Source organism: Ammospiza nelsoni, chromosome 1, assembly GCF_027579445.1.
Source record: "Ammospiza nelsoni isolate bAmmNel1 chromosome 1, bAmmNel1.pri, whole genome shotgun sequence".
Classification (NCBI taxonomy): Eukaryota; Metazoa; Chordata; class Aves; order Passeriformes; family Passerellidae; genus Ammospiza; species Ammospiza nelsoni.
Genome location: NC_080633.1, coordinates 25,457,107 through 25,477,213, shown reverse-complemented (window position 1 = coordinate 25,477,213; position 20,107 = coordinate 25,457,107). Strand labels below are relative to the sequence as shown.

General features: G+C 43.0%; 1 protein-coding gene across 8 annotated transcripts in view; it reads right to left on the bottom strand.

Annotated features, from left to right (window-relative positions):
• Positions 1 to 19,615, bottom strand: part of DYNC1I1 (dynein cytoplasmic 1 intermediate chain 1) — a 186,548-nt gene extending 166,933 nt beyond the window's left edge. For 6 of the 8 annotated variants that reach the window (XM_059482963.1, XM_059482994.1, XM_059482986.1 and 3 more), the window contains exons 1-2: positions 19,388 to 19,615; positions 639 to 756 (exon numbers count right to left, since the gene is read on the bottom strand). In XM_059482963.1, the coding sequence (XP_059338946.1) occupies positions 639 to 746 (108 nt within the window). In that variant the 5' untranslated portion in view covers positions 747 to 756; positions 19,388 to 19,615. The remainder of the gene's footprint in view (positions 1 to 638; positions 757 to 19,387) is intronic. The other 2 variants (XM_059482971.1, XM_059482979.1) reach the window with 2 other exon arrangements.
• Positions 19,616 to 20,107: the final 492 nt, after the last annotated feature.

The window sequence follows — 20,107 nt, the reverse complement described above, 5'->3', positions numbered from 1 at the left end:
GAATATCCACTCCCTGTCAATTCTCACCTCTATTCCACTAAGTGACTGAATAAAAAGAAGTACAAATCCCTTAATGATAAACCTAATGCATATTGTCAAGGACAAATAAACTAATATGTCAATCAAATTTTAACAGAACTGAAAGATGCACCCATGCCAGAAGATGAAAATGCAATTGCAATTATGTTTTACTTTACTGGAGAATAATAATTGTAAACCTGTTACCTTAGCTAGTAATCAAACTAGTCTTCAGAGTACAAAAATACATATTTAGATTGTAATGGCTTGAAAAAATGTGAGTCCTCTTTCTGTCTTTGCCCACTCTCCACTCCCTTTCCATTGAAGGAGAGCCCAGGAAAAAGCATTGTGGCAAATCAATTTTTCTTTCTCCATACACATGCACATCATGTTGTCTGAACTGTTGTCATTTGACAGTGCCGTGGTTTTAAAAGCAATTCCCTCACCCCAACATTCTTGACTAAAAATAAGCTTTTTGATTTTCAGGTTAGTCTGACGTGGGTTTGAGTATCTCATTCCACATGACAGATACCTTGGGGCATACAATACTGAGATGTCAAAACCTCAGCAAGCCCCTTTTGCAAGCATAAGCTATCTAAAAGGTGGCTTTGCAGATTTACCTCTTTTTTCTTCCTTTCTTCCTCCTTCCGTTTCTTTTCTTCTCTTATCTGAGCCAAACGTTGTTTTTTGCGCTCAAGTTCTGCTTTTAAATCGCTTTTGTCTGACATTTTGACTCTGCTGGAAACAAAAATAGGGAAATCAAGGTGAAAATTGAATGATTACTCTATTTACTGAAAAAAAAAAAGGATAGTTAATTATGTCAAAATGAGAGCTTCTAAAATTGCAACAGATATATTTCTGTATAAACACTGGTCCTTGGACTATATTGACATTGTAGGAAGTTGAATATTTTCTTTGCAATTTTCAAGAAACTAGACCAGAATATCACCAAATGTGGAATATATTTTCAGACTGCCTTTATTACAAAATTACCTTTGTGAAGCAAGCCTATTGCTGCTCAAAATAATGCTTTCAAAGTGAAGCTAAAATCTTTTGATTTCCATGGTCTTCAGCAGCTCTGCCAGAGTGTAGAGCTCAGATCCACAAATTGATTCCAAGTACCAGAATCAGAGCTGCCCCAAACAGCCCCGTACTTCCTAGACAAGTAATAATTTCACTTGCAAAAATGGAAACAGGAAAGTTTTTGCTTATGCAGGTGCTTTGCACAGCTGCCAAGCAGGATCCCCTGTCCCACCAACACAGTCCCACACAGACCATCAGCTCAGTCTCCGTGTCCTGATCACATTCACCCCTCCAGAGAGCACTCTCACCAAGCTCTGAGCTATCCTGCCCAGAAATCTCCTCCACCCTTTCCAGGGAAAGCTGGGCCATTCCCCAGGAAGCTGCAGACAAGGCTCAAAACCCCAGCAAATCAATGTTTCCCTTTAATGAAGCAGCACATTGCTCTGCCAACAGTCTCGTGTTCAGCTCATCTTTCCAAGAGGCAGGAGACATGCCTAACACTCCTGATTTGATGCCAACCACACAAACTTGGCAAAAACATTTCTTCTGAAATACTGAAGGACCTCTTCCACCATTTAAAACCACTTTTCTTTAGAATAGGGATGTGAAGCCACAAATACTCTTTGTCTTTTAAATCTCTGTCAGCCTATACTGATGCACATGAGCCTTGAAAATGAAGGGTAAGGAAATAAAAAGTCATTCTATACAGATATAGAGCCAGATCTTTAAAGAAAATATACCAATCTTTTTCTACAGTTGTAAAACCTCACCAGCGTTGCACAAATCCACAAATTAAGTCACGGATTATTTATTGATTTTCTAACATCATAATCATTATGAACTGTAATCTAACTGTATCAATACTGATTTTCTTATTAGGACTTTGTTTCAAGGACAGTTCTGACTAATATAGACATTCATGAAGAGAGTGAACTGTGCTTTTCCTGTTCACACATCACTGATCATATCCTCTGCTACAACTCCAGATCAATCAGATCAATGGCAGTGCCATGTACACGCAATGGAAGTCTATTGTTCACTTGATGCATGGGAAATTTGAATGTCAACTCTGTTAGCATAATGAGAACTCTACTCATATTACAGCCTGGATGGGAGGATGACCAGAGAGTAAAATTACCTGCTAAAAATTACATGGCATTTTTACCCATCATGAATTTCACTGCACACATCAGCTTCCTCCTCAAAATGATAAAAGCCTGATAGTTAGCCTGTGACATGGAGGATATTGCCAACAAAACACCACCTGCACATTAAGCACAATCTTGGCCCCAGATGCTCTGTTGTCTTTGCAAGCATTTCCCATAAAGGAAAGAACAGAATCACATTTGGAATCAGACAAGGAAACCATTTAATGAAAAGGAGAGGCATAAGAGCAGCTCAAGCTCCAGCTCACACTGACACAGATTCTGCACTTCAGCAGAGCTGCCCATGCTGGCAAGGCACCCTTTCAAGGCCAGGGGACTCTGGTTCCATCCACAACAGCTGCCAGCAAATGGTATAGGAAGGACAAATGGCAATGGAAGGACAGTTGCCAGCCAGTGGGACCACTGGATACACTGGCTGCATGTGGAGGATCACCATTTCTTTATTCCTCTATCACTCTAATCCATAACAGTATGCCTATCAACTAGACAAATCAAAACTGACAGAAGAAAAATTACATTTGCTATCAGGAAAAGTAAGCAGTAGCACCTTAAACAACATTAATCTGTGTGATCAGCTGACATCAGTGAGCTATTTTTTTACATGAGAAATGCCCAGAGAAAAAAGCCAAGCATTTTAACAGCAGTGCAGGTAATGTTTTGCCTACCAATCTGTTCAGGATTTCCGTGCCTCTTTTAGATATGGCTGAAATCCCATTTGAAGTCATTTTCCTAATCTGTTGCACACATTTGAATTCTGATTATGAAGTTACCCCTCAGAGCCCTTTGGATTGGATAGAGTTTTTTGCATCCTTTTAGTTCTGCAGTTTGGCAACAGAGAGAGAGCTGCTGTTTCCGTGCAAAAAATATGCAAATGCATTTTAAGGCTCCTGACAGAAACCCTGAGGGTTTGGCATCCCTTTCAAGCTGTTTGTCAGATATCAATGAATGGCTTTCTAAAAATTCATTCCCTTAATGCCAGGGAAGCTAACTAGCTTTTCCCCTGATTTGAGCATCAATGGTTTAGTGCCTGGCCCCTCTTTTACAATGCTCCAGTCAGGGCGATCAAATCCTATTATAACTTTGCTCTATTTTTAACAAAATAGAACTTACATACAACAAAGAGGATGTATTAAATTTCCTTCAAAGAATGTTGCCACAGCTCAGTTATAGACTTTCATCCTGAATATATTATATTCATGCCTGAGCCCACCAGACAGCTTACCAACCTGCAGACTGGCTATTTACAATTTTAGCACAAATTGAACACCAAGGGTGTGTAAACAAGGGTATGTAACCACCTTTCTTAGATGCCAGCAAGCTGGTAACAAGCAAGCAGGAAAATGTACTTATCACTCTGCTTGGCATGAACCACGGAGTTAACACTGTTCATTCCTGGGAGCAAATTTCTAGCAAGTGCCATTCTGAGCGCCAAAAGGCAGCCCACACCAAGAGAGATAAGGGCAAACAGTAAAAGAGATTTACTTTTAACATTCTCTTTGGTGCAGAATGACAGCCCAAGGCTTATGCACAACCTAATCTCCAGCCTGGGAGAATGCACTGGCCAGAGGAAACCCTAAGGAGCACATTTTGTACTGAAGCAATTAAATCCCCTGTGTGGGAGAAGGAACACAGAGGAATAAACACACTGAATGTTGAGTAAGTGTCATAGCAGGGCAACAGCCTGGGGCTCCCCTGTTCAAGGGAGATGCATATTCTTAGATCTTAGATCAATTTTTTACTTGTTTGGCTGAGTTTATTGTCTTGGTTTTAAAAGGAGAAAGAGTCCTCCCACTGCAGAAGAGCTTGCCACACATGCTAGCACAGGTTCTTGTTATCAGGACCTTGCACAGAGAGCACCTGCCTGAATACTTAGAGAAAATTCTCCTTCCTTTGAGATAGCTGGCTCCTCATGGCATGCCTTTTAATGAAACTGAGTGCTCCATTTCAAGATGTCAGTTTTCCTCATGAGGATTAAACATGCCCCTTAGGCTTGGAAACACAGTTAGTTCCACTTACACACCAGAGCCAGCGTGATGGCAGCTCCCCAGGCCTGTGCACGTGCAGCTCTGGCTGCCAGGGACGGCTTTCTGGGACTCCACCATCTTCTGGCTCAGCTCACAGCATCCTGGATGCCCACTGTGTACATGCGGAGCTATCCCTACCATCAGTACAGGTAAAATCAAAAGAGTCTGGGTATCCCAGGATGTGATTCCACTTTTCCTAAAGCAAATGCTTAAAATCAGCTAAGATCAAACATGCCCCAAAATCATCAATTCCTCTTTAATGATGATAAAGGGCCCTGGGTGATCTACATTAAGTTCTAGAAATCTCCATTGTAAATGCCTCAGACAGAGTGAGAAGAATCCTGTCCTTACAATGCTCCCAGAAGTTCCTTTTAGCTTGTCATTGTATGAAACAAGATATTTGAAAGACAATTTACATTAATCTTAAAATAATAATGGTGTTTGCACAAACTTTTCTGCCGTACACAACATATGCCAAACTACTCCACCAAGCTCACCCCATATGTAGTAACATCTCACAACCATCTCATTTGTGGTAGCAGTAAGAATGTAAATGTGCAAACAACAGCATTTTATCCTCAACTGGACTAAAAGCCATGCAAGTACTTTTAGAGGTTCAAGCCAGTTTTACTACAGCTTTGTAAGCTACAAGGTCTTTATCAATGATCAATAGCACAATATTTGAGCAGATATTTTTCTTATGTATTTTATTTTCTTCACCTAACAGTTACAGGTATCTAATAAGTTTTACTTGAATTTCAGTACCAATAAGTTACAATAATAAAACCAGAAAAACAGGTACAAAGAGTTGCAAGATGTGTACATAGACTAAATACAGGAAAAAATAAGCCCAAAATGACCAATGTATATAAAATTTTAAAAAAGACAATCACAACAGTGCACTTTTTAAGTAGAAAAAGTAAACAATATGTAAGATCTCCCTTTTTTTCCAGTCTGTTCTTTGTATTTGCTAGGATAGCTTTTTGCCTGCATGCTTTTGCCAAGCTCATCTAAAAAGCAACCTAAGTTTCCAAATCTGGTAGCACATAAAAAAGCCTACAGATTTTACTGCTTTTTGGTGTTTGCAGGAGTTTTACATGCTGTTCATTCAGTAGGCTGCACTAGAGTAGAAATTTTCCAAAAGGAGTAGAAATTTTGCCCTTCATGCGCCTTGAGGTCTTTCCTGGTTTGTGACTTCCTGTGTTGTCCTTTTTGTTATTATCTCTGTTGCAATTACCAAGGGGGTTCATTAAATACAGTTACATATGGCATTAGTCATCCTATATAACTAATTATAAATAATTGATTCATTAATTAACTCCTCTGAAATAAATAGGCAGCATCTATCATTTAGAGATGCTGTACATGCATTATTCATATGCCTTCATAAATAGCCAGCTCCTTTAATCCAAAACTGCAAAACATATTTGTGTAAAATGCAAAGGATTTTGCACAATAAAATATATTACTCAGTGGTTTTGGTTTTAAAGAATGGGTTTATAGAGTGGGAGTACTATTACTATTGAAACTCTGACATATGAAGTGTTCCACTGGAAAAAAAATTATTCATTTCTATAACGTACTGTAGTTATCTCTACTTGGTACAAATCAATATCTTTCCTACAGTCAGAAATATTATATATTTTTACAATAGAAAAAAATTCCCATGAGATTTACCTATGACTTCCACAACTGTAAAGTGTGCATGCAAAGTATGAAACTGTACAAAGCAGATAAACAGCTTTGGTCTGCAAGAAACCAGAGGGAGTTGCTACCCTACTATAAATGTATTCTAATGCATCACATTCATTTGAAAATAATGTTTGAAACACACTTCAGATGGGCAAGAGGGGCTAGAAGCATCTCAACAGCAATTTTTAAATAAACATGAGTGCCTCTATTCATCATGCATCAGAATTTGTACTTGACTTCAGTCGAATAACATAAATAATTTTGCTAAATGGGCATATCAATGTTTATGAAATCATAACAATGAGCAAATATTTGCAGCTGCAGAAACTCAGCATTTGCAGTATTTAAAGGAATCTCCTGTATGTGATGAATTCAGGAAAATGCTAAGTAAAATTGGAGAGACTAAGTATTTTTTCTACATAACCTTGAGGCAAAATAGTCAGGCTTTTTACACTGCATCTGTGTATTTATCTATAAATAAAAATGGTTGTCAAGTGTTACATTTCAGGGAATGTACCATTTTTATCCTTCAGCTTCTGAACACTTCGAGCAGATGGGCAAAGGTCTTGTACTTTGTTCTGTAAAGGTTTACAAATTACCAGCATCTAGAGATTTGGTTCTGTGCTTCTTCCTGGTTGCTATGCAACAGGTCAGCACATCTCTAGCCTATTTATTTGGCTGCTGACAGGGTATAAGATATGTACCCACAACTGCTCAGTTGCACATCCCTTACAATCTATTACCATTTAATCTTTTCACTCTTGTTCTTCCATAATGGCCCTACTACAAAAACTCAGTTTCAGCAGAATTGTAGGGTCTCCACAAAGCAGCACGTGAGCAGGACTCTACTACTGCCCATTCTTCCAACACCAGGAATAGTGCCAATGAAGCAACATCTTGTCATCCCTTCCTCTCATGCCCCTTTTTGAGACTCTCATGTCTTTTAAATTTACCATGATCTTTTCAATTCCAACATGATGCCTCAGGTTTTAACTTTCACTTTTTTTGATTCTGTGCTGCTTTAGTGCATAGTTCTGAGCTTCATATGGTGGTAAGCTTGATGGTAAGCTCTCTTCACAGGGTATGTAGACAAAACAATTCCTTCTTTATCTGGGGACCAAGGCAAAATGATCAGAATCTCAGGTCCAAGAGCATAAACAATGACAGAGTGAAGAGAAAAACAAGAAGGATGGGACTTCATAATCTAAAGCTATAATTAGACAATTAATTTCAATATGCAAATGGACCAGAACTTATGGAAATGTGAGACCCCATGACCCATCATCCATTTTGTGACCATTGTGGGTTGATCTTGGGTGTAGCCCTGGCTGGGCTCTTGTACTGCCCAAGGTGGATCTATTGTGGCCTCCTAAAAAATACCTACTTAATTCTTTAATTCCACCTAGGCTCTGTTGTAGGTCAGCCTTCACAAGGCACCAAAGAAACCTAGAGCCATGGAAGAGCCATCAGTGTTGAAGGGAAGAAGCTGCTGGCAACAGCTCCCTGGAGATGAGCAAGAACACACAACATTCCAGCAAGGAGCAGAATGAACTCAAGGACTCATACGAACATGTCCCTCTAGCAAAACTGCTGCACATCTTGCACCAAATATGCTCCCTTTATATTGAATTCCACAGAACCAACTGCACATATCACCTCAAAGAAAACGGAATTTTAAATAGGTCTTCCAAATGTCTTGGATTTTCTCTCAATAAGTATTAATGAGCACAGTTATATCTGCACAATGATCTCAGATGTGCTTCTGTGATATGGTCCTCAATGATGCAGCAGCCAATACCGATTTGTACTTCCCAGGGATCTGACTGAGGAATTGTGCCCCAGTTACAAAGAGCAGATGTTTTTAACAAAGCAACCACGACCATGCTTGACAACATTTAGATCTTGTAGAACAGAAGATTCCTAAGCATTCTTTGTCACTGCCCTCTCTATCAGCTTCTGTCTCTGTTATCTTTTACTGTTTGGCTGCAATAATACCCAGGATTCCATATGTGGCTCCGTATACGGCTGGGAATGGACATAACAAAATTCCAGTTTTTGTGACTCTACATTCCCCTCACATTAACTGGTCTCTCTCATTGCACCGTGTTATTTCCTGTGAATTTCCCAGCTTGCTCCAGAGAGGAACTGCAGGACGAACAGATAAGAGCAACCCTCCTAGAAGGACTGTGGGGTGCTGGTGGATGAGGGGCTGGACATGACCCAGCCATGAGCCCTCACAGCCCAGAAATCCAAACCAAACTGGGCTGCACCAAGAGCAGCATGGCCAGCAGGGTGAGGGAGGGGATTCTGCCCCTCTGCTGTGCTCCAGCGAGACCCCACCTGCAGGGCTGCATCCAGCTCTGGGCCCCGGTAAATTGGATACAAGGAAGGACATGGACCTGTTGAAGTGGGTCCAGATGAGGCCACCAAGTTGATTAGAGAGACCTCCTGTGAGGAAAGGCTGAGAGATTTGGATTTGTTCAGCCTCGAAAAGAGTGGACTTTGGGGTGACCTAATTGCAGTTTTCCAGTACCTGAAAGGAGCCTACAAGAAAGAGAAACTTTTTATAACTGCTGGAAGTGACAGGACAAAGGGAAAGAGGTTCAAACTGAAAAAGAGTAGGTTTAGATTGGCTATTAGGAAAAAAGCTTTTACTGTGAGTGTGGTGAGGCACTGGAACAGGTTGCCCAGAGGAGCTGTGGATGCACCATCCCTGGAAGTGTTTAAATGCCAGGCTGGATGGAGCTCTGAGTGAAAGGTGCCTCTATCCACTGAAGGGGCCTTTGAATTAGAAGATCTCAAAGGTCCCTTTCAACCCCAGCCACTCTATGATTCTGTGACCTCACAGGATAATTTAAAGGTGTTTTCTGACATTAAAAGAAAACCAAATGCAAGCTGTAAATGGGTAAGGTTTTAGAGATGGATAATATGAGAGAGGTAACAAGCTGCAGGTCACCTATCTAGAAAAATAAGAGCCTTGTATTTCATGTCTTTGATTTCAATTTCTTTTGTATGAATTTCTTATACAATGATAAGATGTCAATGATATCTACTTCTATCATTGATATGAACACTTCTTCAAAACCTATATAAAATATCTTGTTCATCATAACAGTACCAAAATGCCTCCCAGGGGTAAATTTAATGATTTACTAAAACCTAACATCAAATTTTTCTTCAGGTTGTCTGCTAGTCTCTCCTGAAGTGGACCAAAGACTCATTTTCTCCTTCCTGAAAACATTTCAGCCATTAAAACGTGTACTTTCATTCCACACTGGGGGGTAAAACTGACCCCTCTGACTTTTCCACCCTCCTCCTGAGATAACCCTAGTGGTACATGGCTGCAAAGTGATACTTAAAGCCATTTACCCAAACATGAAAAATGCATGATCTAGTGTCTGCTTCTTAACCCAGTTATGACAACTGCCAGAGAGACATCAAAGAACATTTCAGGGAATGTACCAAGCTATGCTGCCATCACACAGGTTTTGCTGGAAGACTTACCCAGATACCGTTTCTTTCTTCTAACAAAATATGCTTTGCTTCGCTTTGCTGCTGATGTCTGTAAGGATGTAACTAGGTTAAAAATATCACATATTGATTTCAGCTCTGAAATCAAGACAGCTAAAGATTTAGAAAGCAGGGAAGAGCCCTGGCTGTAAGAAATATACAGAAAGTTCTCAAAAAGTAGAACAAGCAACACTATCATTCTCTCTGTACTTCCCAGGGCTTATCTGGCAGTACTAACAAAGCAAGATGAATGCTCAGAGACTGCATCAGCCAAATATCCCTGTTGATGGACAAAAGAGAAAAAAGGTATGTCCAGATAACAGGGTAATGTGATAAATGCAGGTGCCTAACACCATAATGTAAAGGACATTTGCATTCTTCTAACGCAAAGAATGTGAATATGAGAGAGGATTAAGAATCAAGAAATCTACTCCTTCCATTTACATTTTCTGTGGTAAAAGCATTCCACCCAAATAGGAGAAACACGTTTTAAGGGTTGTTTCTTTGTTTGTTTGTGGTTTGTTTGGGGGGGAGGTTGGACATTTTTTGTCTTGAGAAGACTGAAACCCTCATTCCTAGGGTGACTGTTGGCTAATGAGTGAGAAGCACCAGAGGAATGGAGATTGCATTCTTAATCATCGAAGCTATTTTCTATTAATTTCTTTTCTGCAAAGATTCATTGGACCAGAAGAAGCAGATGCGAGAGAGAGCGAACATTAATCCCTAACAGAGGCCCCTGGGTTCTAGTCTTTGTTTCAGGGTTAGTTTATATTATACACAGTGACTGTTTAGTTTATAATACAATGCTGTATTTAGTATCTGGAGCCAAAGATTCCTGCTTCTTCCCGAGCATTTGAAGCAAGGTGATGAAGAGTCCTTTCTATTTCTCCCACATGCTCTGTTGCACTCAAAGAAACTTTAATATTTTAGACTTATATGAAGCAGCTTCAGCAGGAAAGACTGGAAAGGTACTTACTGCAGAAGACATACAGTTGCTGGTCAGAGCACAGAGGAAGGCAAATATATCTTTAAGCAAAAGTAAAAATTACCTAAGACTCCTTTAGTTTAGGTGAAGCCCATTAAAACCAGGAGCAGATGCTGTCAGCTGCAGCTCAGCATGGAGCACACAGTCTGCAGATGGGCTGGAGGAACTAGAGATGAACTAGATGGAGCAGCCTCAGAGAAACAGAGTGGACATATTGGCTGTTGAGTCTGGGAGCTCAAGGGTAAGAACACATCAGAAAAGGGCAAAAAATGCAAAAAAAGTGAGTTTTTAGAGATTTCCTGTGCTTCAGGAGCCAGGTGAGAGCCAAGCTGATTTTGAGGACAGAAATTTTACTTTCTGTTTCCATACCATTTTGTCAGTTTAGATCACAGAATCACAGAAATTCTAGGCTGGAAGAGACCTGTAAGATCATCGAGTCCAACCCATGTTCTAACACCTCAACTAGATCATGGCACCAAGTGCCACATCCAGTCTTTTTTTAAACTCTTCGAGGGTTGGTGACTCCACCACCTCCCTGGGTAGATGATCCCAGTATTTGACCACTCTCTCTGTAAAATACTTCCTCCTTAATTCTAGCCTGTATCTCCCTTGAGACTGTGTCCTCTTGTTCTGTCTGTTGTTGCCCGGAGAAAGAGACCGACCCCCAGCTCACCACAGCCACCCTTCAGGAAGTTGTAGAGAGTGATAAGGTCACCCCTGAGTCTCCTTTTCTCCAGGCTGAACAACCCCAGCTCCCTCAGTCGTTCTTCATATGGCTTGTGTTCCAAGCCCCTCACCAGCCTCTTTGCTCTCCTCTGGACACGCTCAAGCATCTCAACGTCCCTCCTAAACTGAGGGGCCCAGAACTGGACGCAATACTCCAGGTGAGGCCTCACCAGTGCCGAGTACAGGGGAAGAATGACCTCTCTGCTCCTGCTGGCCACACCGTTCCTGATACTGGCCAGGATGGCATTGGCCCTCTTGGCCACCTGGGCACACTGCTGGCTCATGTTCAGCCGACTGTCAACCAGCACCCCCAGGTCCCTTTCCACCTGAGCACTGTCCAGCCACACCGTCCCCAGCTTGTATCGTTGCAGGGGGTTATTGTGGCCAAAGTGCAAGACTCGGCACTTGGACTTATTGAAATTCATCCCATTAGATTCTGCCCATCCATCCAACCATTCCAAGTCCCTCTGCAAAGCCCTCTGTCCCTCTAAAAGATCAACACACGTTCCCAGCTTAGTGTCGTCTGCAAATTTGCTGATAAAAGACTCTAAACCCTCATCCGTGTCATCAATAAAAATATTAAACAGAACTGGCCCCAGCACAGACCCCTGAGGGACACCACTGGTGACTGGTCGCCAGCTGGATGCAGCACCATTCACCAGCACTCTCTGGGCCCGGCCATGCAGCCAGTTCTGAACCCAGCAAAGAGTGCTCCTGTCCAAGCCACGGGCTGCGAGTTTGTCTAGGAGTATGCTGTGGGAGACAGTGTCAAAGGCCTTGCTGAAATCCAAGTAAACAACATCTACAGCCTTCCCTGCATCCACTAGGCGGGCTACCTGGTCATAAAAGGTGACCAGGTTGGTCAAACATGATCTACCCCTCCTAAATCCATACTGGCTGGGTCTGATACCTTGGCCATCCTGTAAATTTTGCGTGACAGCGCATTATATAAACTGTTCCATTATTTTGCCAGGAACTGAGGTCAGGCTAACTGGTCTATAATTACCAGGATCCAGGTGTAGCTGAGCTTCCCAGGCAACATAAGAACTTCCAGTTTGGGGAATTCAAGTATGCATCCTATTGAGATTTGGACACATTAAGATGTGGACATGCTCTGCACTTCAGGCACAGCCTCCTACAGAGGCAATACTGGGTGCACATGAGCTCTTCTCTCCCTCCCCACACATATCTCTCAAATGCTCTGGCTTCCACTGAGAAGCTTGAAGATCTGCAAAGTGGGCTTCCTGAGAGTAAAAGCAAACAACTCTCTGTCCTAAACTGTGAGGCAATCACATCCCTGGAGCACACTGCAGGACACCTCCAGAAGCAAGCCCTAGTGCATGGCCCATTACACCAGGACCTTGGCTCCAGAATTTGAGACCAAGACATCAGTTAGAGACCATCAGTTCTCTTCAAATGGGGAAAGTGATATAGACAGTTTTGAAAAGTATATCAACATTTACTAGTGACAGTCAAAATACTGGACCACTGAAGGTCCACATGGCAGCTAGAAATTATCTATATCTGGCTATCAACCACATCAAACTGTTAAACTGTTAAACTACAGATCATTGCAGTATCAGAAGAGAGAACCAGAGAGAACCAAGGAGTAATTGGGTAATAGTTAAAGTTAATCCTTTAGCAAAAGTGGACATTACATTACATGAGAAAGCACAGCAGTCTTATTGACATATACACACATACACAGTACCTCAAGAAAAATAACAGAGAAAATGGGAGGCAACCAACTTTCATTATACTTACTCCTAATCCATAGCTTGATTTAGTGAAATCAGAAACTTTCTTGGGAAAAAAATAAATTTAATTAAACTTTACTGAATGAACACTGAGGAGGCATGATCTCCATTTAAAGACTTCAAAATCCCCACAAGTATTAACTAATATTGCTGCTACATTTTATTATAATTTTGTTCAAAAAGACTGATATGTTTGCCAATGTGGAAGTCTAGAGTTTTTTATTTCCCTGTCCCCGCAGTCACTGATAAGTAAACAATAAAACCCAATAAGTATTATGTATGTAAAGGCTGCTGTAAAAGGTGTGGACAGCACCAGTAGCAAGGCTGGAACACAGAATTTTTTCCATCTTAGCCCCTAACAAAGAGTAGAATTTACTGTCATCTTTTGAATTCTATGCTTTAAGCATATGGGAAAAATCTTAAGGCTCTTTAATTATAATTATCAGTCAAAGTACTGAATTTGCACAAGATGTTTTTAAAATATTTTCAGAGGCCCTTAAAGGTTGAGAAACTAGGCTTTCCTGCATTTTCTTTCTATTCAGCTTTCTGTGAAAAAGAAAATATTGTGAGAAATAAAGGGACAGTTTTCCCACGGGCTCTTTCAGTACAAAGAGAGAATGGCATCACTGTTTTTTTTATTTTGTCTCCAGTACAATACCCTCCTATCCCATCAGCACAATTTTTCTTGTATTATTATTACTACTGTGGAGATAGTGAAAGGCAAGAATACAACATTCACAGGCTTGCCAAGTGCAGCAGATTATGTACATGAATAGCTAACTGCACACTAGGGGGTATGATTTAGGTCACATTTCTTGTTTCATTCCAAAAGGTTATAGATTTTTAAGCCATTCATTGTTTAATGCACAACACAGTTTACAGTCATAAGCACATATAACCTGAACTATCTTTTCTCAGTTTTTTGCAGAAGTAATTTGTGTTCCTAGGCAATGAAGACTGGCAGAAGTTGATAGTGTGTAACAAAGTGCTATAAGCGTGTGACAAATCTCTATGAGCAGTTTGAGCAAGAAAGGACAAAGAATTAATTCATTTAGGGACAAGCTAAGATATGAAATAAATCAGAATTATGATACAAACCACCTTCTGGTTCAGCAATTGCTTAAAATGTAACTAGAAACAAACTGATTAAAGAAACAATGTCATATGACTTTGAATAGTGAGATTAATGAAAATAGCAAATCTTTTATATTACTTAAAGAGAAGATAAACATGTATTATGAAATAAGTCACATGAGTTTACATAGTCCCCCAACTTTGTGCTGTGAGAATCTGAGAAGAAATTCTTTCAAAAGCTCAGTGTCAGTGGAATAGCCTTTAAACGAGGACAAACAGGTTCAAATATAAGGAAACATTAGAGACCGCCTGGGTTGGTCTGCTGTTCTGTTGTTTTTTGTTTGGTTGGGTTTTTTTCCCTGTAACCCTGCTTTATTACATATTTTAATTTCTGGAAATATATAATAGCAATCATTTGAAATGTCTTTGCCCCAATTACCAAGTGACCTGGTAACCACTCTGATCCTAACAGTGCTGGCCTAATGTGCAAAACACGAAACAAGGGCATGCCTTGAATAGTAAGGATTTGATAAAACTCTCTCTGCCCTTTAAAAGCTAAGATCTGTTTTAATGGGTACAAAATGGAAGGGGTGAATAGTTTAAGGCAAGAGAAATCCATATTTTCCCAGCATGTGGTCTAAGATCTCAATGATTAACTTTCAATACTCACACGGCATAGTTTCAGTACTAACATAGCATAGCTTTCTCTCTCAAATTCAGCCTGAAAATATTAGAATCAAGGAAAGCTTGATATAAAGTGATATAAATAGATAAGAAATAGATCCTCTATTATACTTACTTATATTTAGTCATAGTAGGCAGTTTTGTGTCTTTGCCTTACAATAAATCCCCATTGTCTGAACACAAAACACACTGCATCTTTCTGCTGGGCTGAAGTGCATAATTAATAACTGAGGAACAGGATTTGGAATTATTTGCCCCATATCACAGCTAGAGGGAGAAAGACCAAGGAACTAATATAATTTCTATGTTAGGGAGAGAAAACAAAGGGGAGGGGAAGGGAAGGCCAGTAAGAAGGGAATGTGATGTTAAGACAAGTATTGAGTAAAAGAGAAAAGGGTAAGCCTCAAAGAATGATAGCAAGAGGCAAAGGAAATTTGAAGAAAAGATACCACTTCACAAACAAAAAGTTAGGTCCTTAAAAGATTCCTTCTGTATTGGTTTTCTGCTGAGTGGAATAAATGAGCCTTCTCCTTTAGTCTAATTATTGATTAATTATTCTAGGGCCAAGCAGGGACAGCCAGCCAGCATCTGGGGAACACACAGGGGAGAACTGCACTGCTCCACAAGGGCTCCCAGGAGGTCTGTTCCTCAGGTTGATGTAACTTGTCTCTCCAGATCAGCTGATTCACATGCATGGGAGCTGGGTTAAATATAAAACATGTACTTATACTGTACAATTAGGAGCCAAGAATCACAAGAGACATCTAAGCAGCTATTATTCATCAGGTAACACAGACATCTGCACACAGGTCAATGCAGCAGTTAGACAGGGACTCATAAATACTCTGTTAAGTCAATGCAAAGCTCTCATTTCCTTCAATAGTGTTTGGAGAAGTATCATGGCTTTCAGACAATGAGGGCAGCTGACTTCTGCCATCACTCTATAGGCTCTGCTCACCACCAGAGAAGTCAGAGAGAAACTCCCATTACTGTCAGCAGAGATAGGGGTGAGACCTCTGTCCTTAAACCTGAGCATGGAGTTCCAGTGTGCTGCCCACAAAAGGCTTCAAGAAACCATCACCCCTGCCCCATGCCTTCTCCATGCTGCACTGCACTCCCAGATACTCATCAGCATGCTTTTGCCTCAAAAGGTACAATGAAAAGTGCTGAAAATGCACAGTAAAAAAAATAAGGGGTATAGTTTTAAGTTCAGGAGGAGTTGGTACATCACCTGTCACAGATTATCAGAGGTGTCTTGTATCTGTAAGATCTAGTGGCTCACACATTAGTCTGCTTCACAGCTTCCTGCAGCTCCTGCCATCTGCCTGGAAGTAGCCATCCTCCCAGAAAAGTTGGCAAGATGATGCCACATAAAATGAACAGTATGGGGGAGCAAGCTCATGTATACTGTCTTATTTTGAGGCTTGCAGATGGCCAAGTGAACAACAGCTCCCAATGTCATCTCCAAGTAAAAAGAGCTAGCACACTTTTAGATGGATTATTATCAAGTAGCAAAGGGACATATTGCATCAATCTGAGAGTTAGACTGAGTCAGGGTCTTTTGGTTAAGCAGTATCATTCCTGCATTACCATTTCTGCCTGCTTAAAAACAGCTGAGGGGAGACCATTCGAGCCCTCACTTGAAATGAAAGCCCCCATATGGACATGTCCAAATGTGGACATGTATATGGACATGTAAATGTGGGCATGTATATGGACATGGAAATGTGTACTCACCTGCAGGACTTGTGTTATTCTGACAAACGGAAATAAAGCTGCACTGGCAAATGCACAGTTTTACTAACACAAGTTGCATCTCTACTAAGGGCATTTTGCCATCATATTCCATCAGTATTTTGGCTGGAAAATATCCCTTTTAAACACAGATTACATCTAGAGTCATTATGGTTTGTTTCATTTAAGGTTTTTAAAATAAAATCGGGAAGTATCAGATGAGTATTGCACTGAGAGGTCATTATGTCTGACTATGGCTGCAGAAAGCCTGAGACTTTGTATCTGCAGATGTGAATTACCCTGTGTACCTCAGTGAGGATTTCAGTGTTACTTCCCTCCAACTTCTCTAAAAATTAAAGCCCAGGGAAACAACAAGGAGGATCATTCTGTTAACATCTCACCACCACCTCCAAGCAGCAACTTATTTTGGAACTAGGTGTTGGTAACTCTGAAAGATTCCAAATTACTACTTTTGCTGCTGGTCAAACCAAGCCAAAGAAGCTCAACAGGGCACTTGAGGCATAGCCCAGGTTAACAAGCCTGAGTAGTCCTAGGGAGTGGCCACAAATATGTTTAAAATCTCTGCAAGAAGTTAAGTTTGAGGAACTGAAAGATACCACATTATTAACTGATTCACCAGCAGGAGTAAATAAAGCTTTCAAAAACAATACTGCCTTTCTATACCCATATGTTTTTTCTATATCAATCCCTTATCTTTTTCCCTTCCAGCCCATTTCACATCATTGTCCAATACCCTGCAATGGTGGTGCCTCCAACACAGCCCATCAGATGGAGCAACCAGGTCTATCTAGAATTCCCCCTCTCTCTTCTTGCATGCTGGAAAACAGAGGGCAGCAAGGAATGCCTTTTGAAACCTGTCTTACAAAAGAAAAGAAGACCAAGGGACTGAATGTGTTAATTTATTTGAAAATAAGGCAGGTAAGTTCCTGTTGCATGGTTTAGAGTACCTACCCTGAAGACAGCTGCTAAAGAAAGGCTTTTATCTATGGGAGGCATAACAGGAACCAGAAACCTGAAGTTGGAAAAATACACTGAAAAACAAACACATTTCAATAATGAAAAAAAATAGCCACTGAAAGGCATCACAAAGGAGAGCAGCTCACTGCCCTTCCTTCTATAGAAAGAGCTGGAAGGTCAGCTTCTTAATTTAAGATCTGCTGGGTACAAACTTCCAGTAATCACTGCATGTGTAAGGTGTGGTTTAATGCTGCTCCTTTAAAGATTCCTCTCCTAAACTGTGAATAAGGCAGCACTACAGTTAGTGAATTTTTATGATAGATTAATTAGAGGCAGAAGTGCTTAGAGCTGAGAGGAATCTAGCCAATCTAACTCTAAACCTTTTGGATCTTCACATACCTGGCCCTCAGAAGTCTTGCTCAACAAGGAGGATGATGGTAAGACCCAAACTTCAAAACAGTCTGTTCACAGAGAAGGTGCACAAGGGACAACACATTTTATATTTTTACAAACTATAAATTAATGATTTTGGGAAAAGGAAACAAAGCAGAGGATGCACTGGTGTCACAGTGAGCACTCTCATGGGGACAAGACCTAGATGCAGCCCCAAGGTTTGTGTTGAAGAAACCCATTCTTGCAGAAAAATGCTGCAGAGAAATTATAAAAGGAATTTTATCTGCCTTCACTGAATATGGAGAATGTGACTAGAGATGCCATCTCAAATGAAAATAAAAACAGCAACAACAAAAAGATCTTAAAAGAGTCAGAATAGCAAACATGTAACTTTTCCCCATTAACTTGGCAAGAACAAACAAGGCACTTCAACAAAGCCCATTGGCAGTACCAGAAATTAAATGCCCCGATTGCTCTGATAACACCATCTATCAGGGGACAGGCAGTCCTGGGACCTGGGACTTCCATTCTGAAACAGGTTTTGCAGTCCTGTGCTTCATGATATTTAGTACAGTTCCCAATGTTATTTAAAGTCCTCATGCAGAAACGAAGCACTAACAAAACCCTGCATGACAAGATAAATTTTCAGGTGCCAAAGTCACGTGCCAACTTCATGTCAGGTCCTTCCATCTCATACCCTCTATATCAGCAGGATAGATTGCTTGATCTGCCAAGAATCCTTATGTCATATGCATTTATAGTTCAAATCTGTACTTTCTGTAATGGCAATATTGACAGAAAGACAAACTTTGTTCTAGTCCATAAAACAGGGGCTTTGTCTAGGAAATCTGGGGTCTTATGTTCTCTGCTGACCATGGGGGATTCCCGGGATGATGTAACTGCAATAACATCTTTTTGAAAATCTATTTCACTGGACTACCAGCGAAAAAAAGGCCTCTGGCTGACTCCCTCCTTCTCTCACCCTTTTAGGTAATGACCTTAAGAAGAGGGAAAGATCTATTTACTGTCCGCTGTCATCCTGGACTTCAGCAAACCCGCTACCGCTCACGCTGTGTGAAGAATTACAGATGAAAAACTTTTACCACCCCCTTTTGCTTTAAGCTGTTCGGCGCTCAGGCACCAGCTGGGACCCTGCGGCCGCCACTCACAGCCGGGGCCGAGAGGCGCCCCAGGGACCGGAGCAGTGCCGAGGCCGGCGAGGCTCGCTCACCGCAGCCCTCCCGCCGACGAGCCGCCAGGCTGCCAGAGCCCACCCGCGGGCAGGCATGCCCGCTCACCCCGCCGGGGATGCCCGCTCGCCCAGCCAGGCAAGCCCGCTCGCCCAGCCGGGGATGCCAGGGATGCCCGGTAGCCCAGCCGGGGATGCCCGCTCTCTCGGCAGGGATGCCCGGTAGCCCAGCCGGGATGCCCGCTCTCCCGGCCGGGCCGCCTGCCCGGGGAGCGCCTCCGGCGGCCGCACCAGGCTGCGCGGCCGCTGCGCATCCCGCGGAGGGCATTCCGCCCCGCTCCTCCGCCGCCGGCGCCGGGCCCAAGGGCAGCCCCCGCTGCCCCTCCGGTCCGGCCCCGCCGCGTCCCGGCCCCGCCGCCCCGCGGGTGCCTCACCTCCGCCGGCGCGGGAGATGCGGAGCGGCTCCGGCGCCTTGCAGCACTCACCGAGCCCTCGCCGCCGGGGGAGCAGAGGGATGCCCCGCTGACTGAAGGGCTGCTGCCAGTAGCTGCGCCGAGCCGAGCCGAGCCGAGCCGAGCCGAGCCGAGCCGAGCCGAGCCGAGCCGAGCCGTGCCGCCCGCCGCTGCGGCAGGACCGCCGCCGCCGGCTGAATATGCTGTCTCACGGTGGACAGGCTCCTCCCGAGAGCTGCTGCTGCCGCTTTCCTCCTCCCGCCTCCTCCTCCTCCTCCTCCGCCCGCGCGCCCCCGGTACACACACCCCCGCCGCCGCCCGTGGGACCGGGGCGGGGCCGCGGCTGGCGCGGGGCAGGTGGCGGCGGCGGGGCCGGCTCGGGGCCCCCGCACGGCCCCACAGCAACTCCGGCCTGAAGAGCGCCCGCTCGGCTCCGCGATGCTCCCCTCGCTGTCACCCCCGCGGTGGCGCAGGGCTCGCCCCGGGAGCAGCCGAGCCGGCAGCTTCCCGGCTGTCAGCACGACTCCGGCATCACCGCCAGCCCCGCGACAGCCCCGGCAGCATCCACCGCCACCCCACAGCATCCTGACACCATCGCAGGGCAGCAGCCGTCAGCCCCACCACAGCCGCGGCAGCATCCCCGCCGCCATCCCCACGGCAGCAGCTGGCAGCCCCACAAAGGCTTAGCCATCGCCCTCTAAG